General features: G+C 31.5%; 1 protein-coding gene across 1 annotated transcript; it reads right to left on the minus strand.

The window, feature by feature from the left end:
• Window positions 1-2,116: 2,116 nt before the first annotated feature.
• Window positions 2,117-3,528, minus strand: LOC117182584. The gene is made up of 3 exons (XM_033375673.1): window positions 3,374-3,528; window positions 2,698-2,923; window positions 2,117-2,491 (listed from the first exon to the last, which is right to left on the minus strand). The coding sequence occupies exons 1-3, from the start codon at window positions 3,526-3,528 to the stop codon at window positions 2,117-2,119; spliced, it is 756 nt and encodes a 251-aa protein (XP_033231564.1).
• Window positions 3,529-4,508: the final 980 nt, after the last annotated feature.

A 4,508-nucleotide genomic window follows, 5' to 3' on the forward strand; every position in this document is an offset into this window, starting at 1 on the left:
GGGAGTATGGCTTGGTACAGAGATTGGAAATATGGACAGGGAGATTGAGAGACTAGATTTGCAAATAGCTTTAACCGATGGTTTAAGATCTTTAAAAAGAAACAAAGAAATTCCAAGGAATCATTAGCAGCTACTTTACATTGAGTAATCATAATCACCATTCAAGAGAGCTCATATTGTTTTCTACAAATTTTTAGATTTTAATTATTTTCTCCAAAGTATTACTCTTAAGAATTGACTGAAATGTTTTGCTCAAACAATTATTCTTATTATTTAACTGCTGAATCACAGTGTTATACAGTATTATTTTTTTAAAGATTTAGCGTTCGCTATACAAAGCTCAACATTGTCAGTAGTTTCATCTACGATTATTTATATACGTATCCTATAAAGAAGGTAAACTAATTTTGCCATATATGCCAAGAAGTTAACATATTTATTTTATGCAACTCTAAGAAAGTCCCACAAGTAGTTCCTTGTAAATTATTTATGTACATAAGCTTTAAAGAAGTTGCAATTATTTTGACCTTACCTTAATAGCACGGAATGCTTCGGGAACGTTTCACGGGAAACTTTGGGACGGTCATGTGGAATGACATTCTTGGAACAGTTCCTAAGCGTGTAAAATGTCCGCCGCTTGAGAAACTCCCAGTGGAACGTTCCCTGGAACCTGAGGGGAACCTTCCATTATTGTTATTTTTAACATCAATTATCTCGTAAACCGTAAGAGATAGGTAAAAATAGATGTTATTTGTCTAGTTTTGAGTACCGCACGTTCTACGTTGTAATGTGATAACTATATTGTAATGTGATAACTACGTTGTAACGTGATATCCACATCATAAAGTGACATCAATTTTGACGTATCTCTTACGGTTTATAAGATATTAATTGATAATAATATCAACAACGGTAATTTATTCTTTGAACGTTGTAGTGGAATGTTTCTAAAACATTCTCAGTTGGTGGTGAGAAAAAACTTAAAAATTTGTTATTATTATTCAACAGTTTGGTTCAATTTTTTTTTCATTTTGAACTACTTAATTGAATTTTTTTTTGGTTAAAAATTCATCTATTCAGTTGAAGATTTTACAGCTTTGTTGGTACTTTGTTTTTTTTTTATCAAAGATTATATCATCTGAAATTTTAATTATTTCATGTTTGGTTTAAAGCTGAACTTTTTTATTTTTTTTTTTTAATTTGGTGGACAATTAATTTCTTTTATCTGAAAATTGTACCTATTCACTTTTTAAAATTATTCATCTTTTTGGCTGAAAATTCAACAGTATGTTTGCACTTTTTCCTTGAGCAAGAAATCGTTCGGTCGAAAATTCGACTATCTTGTTGAAAATTCGTCTTTTTGTTTGCCAATTCGTAATTTATGGTAAAAAATTATTTCACATGGTTAAAAAGTCATCTTTTTGTTATAAATTAAAGTATTTAGTTAAAAAATAATCTATTTTGTTAGAAATACAATTTTTTAATCTGAAATTTTAGGAATTTCAAGCGTTTTAAATTGCATTTCATATAGGAAGTAACGTCCTACTTATTCAATCTTTTATCAAGACCTATGACCTATATTGTGCTCTTTTTTGTAGGTCCGGTTCTTCTACATTCCTAACATTGGCTCTAGTCAGTATATGTACGACGGGTGTCAAAACTAGGATGAAATTCGTAAAACAATTTTTTCAGTTACGAAGATATGAACTCATTGTGAACAAAATTACTTTGTTTCAAATATTCAATCTCATTAAAAAGGTACTTCGTAATCTTAGAAAAGAGAGAAAAAAAGTAGTCAAGGAATACACTTTTCATTATTTCTTATTGCAATTTAAGTTAATTAATACTATATTATAATATAGAAAATGGTTGAAATAATAATATTTTCCATCTTAAAACTTAAAAATTATTGCATTACAAATGATTTTACAAAGTATCAATGAATGAACTTTCAATCACATTAAATTCTTTCTTCAGCAACAGTTCATCTTGCCATGAAACCTTTCCAGCCCCATGAAGTAATCTTTAAAATGATTTTTTATCTTTGTTCCATTTTCTCCAGGAATTTGTCTCATATCTTGAAAGGCATGTCTGCCGACTTTTCGACGCTATTCTCCTAGAGAAGATTCACCTTTTTCAGGCCTATCGCCGAATTTAAGGGTGGGGAATAATATTGCATGTCGTTTTCTGTTGTTCTTCTAGCCCTACTGAGTCTGTAATTAAACAACTTTTTGTCCTTGGAAAGAGATCCCGTTCCTGCCCCCGCAAAAGGACGCATGCCTCGTCTTCTTAGACCAAAAGCAGTATCTGATACATACACTTGAGGCCTTTCATAAAAGTCGCAGTTTTTAAATACGCCACCGTCACTTTGTCTTCCTCTGCCACCTACGTCTACCATAATAAAATCGTAATTAGCATCGCACATAGCTAGCAATATAATACTGTGGAAATGCTTGTAATTATAATAGTCGGAACCGCTACGAGGCTGCGCCTGATAACAGATAAAGAAACAAACTTATAAATAAGGTTACTCCAAACAAAAAAAAAGAAATCATACGTATACTGGATTTTCTATAATACTTTTTTATACGGGTAGTAAAATTGACAATTCTCTTTGTAATTTAATTGTAATTCCTTCACGGCGACTAAAAATATTATTTCACAACAATGAGATTATGAAATTATCTGCATCATTACTTGCTTCTCATCTATTGCACCAAAGCAGTTTGGGAACTGCCAAATTTGATCAAATTCATCAATTATTTGAAACCATTTGTCTGCGCTGTCTGGTAAAACTAAAACATCTTGTTGTAATTTATCCCAGATTATGCCCAGAGTTTCATGTATGAATTTATTTACTGTCGAGACGCCTATTTGGAACGATCGTGACAGAGATGTGTAAGATTCACCTGTAGCAAGGTATCTAAAATGATATTCAATATTATTTTTATTATTCAGTGAAGTGGATGTCTCACTTCACGATAATTTAAGATTCCTCAAAGTTTAAAAACAAAAAAAAATCAATTAAGAATGAAATATTTTGCCATCATAACGATACAAATTTAATTAATAGTTGTAAAGAAATTGAAAGTTAGCATCGGATTTAATTTTCAATTATCATGTGTAATAAATGGAACAATTTCAATTCATTCAAAAGCTAATAAGGGGTATAGGGGTATAGGAAGAGTAGAAAAAGGGTAGTTTTTTTTAGAATAGGGTAAAAGGAGAAACGCAGGGGAATAGGAGAAAGACCGTGAACCCTGTAATCAATTATTACTATTGCTTTTAACATTGGCAAAACACTTGATCAGGAATTGGGAAATATACTTTGAATTGTTCTTTGATTCTTTTCTAATTTTCTGTTTCTACTAACCTGAGGGTGACCGGGAATTTCTCCGATGACGTTATTGTGTTTGGTCTCGTTTGTGCACTAAACAGCCTAGAACCTATTTTTCCCAACAGTTTTTCGTATGTCTGAACGGACATCAGCGTATAATTACGAAACATTCCATGGTCCAACCTTACCATTGTTTGAATAAGACTATTGTGGACTATTTATTTGTTTCTCAGAATAAGAAAAACAACTATATGGATCAGTTTTACTTTTTACTTTATTATATGAGATATACCAAGTTCTTTCCTCCTTTTCCACAAGGGATGTACTTGGAATATTCTATTCTTTCGCCTTTTACGTTTCATTCGATGTAAAAGAAGTAAAGCAAGCAACTCTTTATCCACCTCAGTTTCGCTGCTGTCTTTACTATCAGAAATGTATTCTGAATAAAAATCAGTGTCATATAAATCCAAACAATCTTCGTTGAAAGGATTCATTTCCACTTGCTGTCTTCCCAAGTTTTCGACTACTTCCTTTTTTAGTTATAAATTTAATTATTTTTTATTATATCCTGCCGTCACAAATTCAAAAGCCTTTCCAAAAGCATTTTCAAAGAGTCATCTGTCAGTTTACCAAACTTCAGAAAAAGAACATAAAGTATGGTGTATAAAGTACACACTTTATAAACACCATAAACACAAATGACCTAGTTTGTCAAAGTGACAGGTGACTATCACTTTGTAGGCAGTTAGACTTTGTGATACTGTCACAAAAAGCAGATACGACCATTGAATTTGGAACTGCAGTATTGTATAGATCTGCTTTCTGCAGAACATGCACAAAACATGCTAAACAATAAGCAAATATAAAACATTAAAACGTCAGGAAAAGATACACTTTTAGAGGTTATGTTAACCAAGTTTGTTTTCATAATCTCACATACTGCAACATGTATGTAAAAAATGTATTTCTAAAGCTAGATTAGTTATATAAATAAATGGAAAAAGCTTACCAAATTTTTGTTTGGGTCCGTATCTCAAAAAAATGCAGACGATCATTCCACGTGTAACCGCATATATTGATTACGATTACTTCTCGTGCACTATTTTTCGCGTTTTCCGCAATTTTCACCAATTAAAATCACATGAGGAATTAATTATTTTCCTACTTAATT

The sequence above is a fragment of the Belonocnema kinseyi genome, chromosome 2 (genome assembly GCF_010883055.1).
Source record: "Belonocnema kinseyi isolate 2016_QV_RU_SX_M_011 chromosome 2, B_treatae_v1, whole genome shotgun sequence".
NCBI classification, from domain to species: domain Eukaryota; kingdom Metazoa; phylum Arthropoda; class Insecta; order Hymenoptera; family Cynipidae; genus Belonocnema; species Belonocnema kinseyi.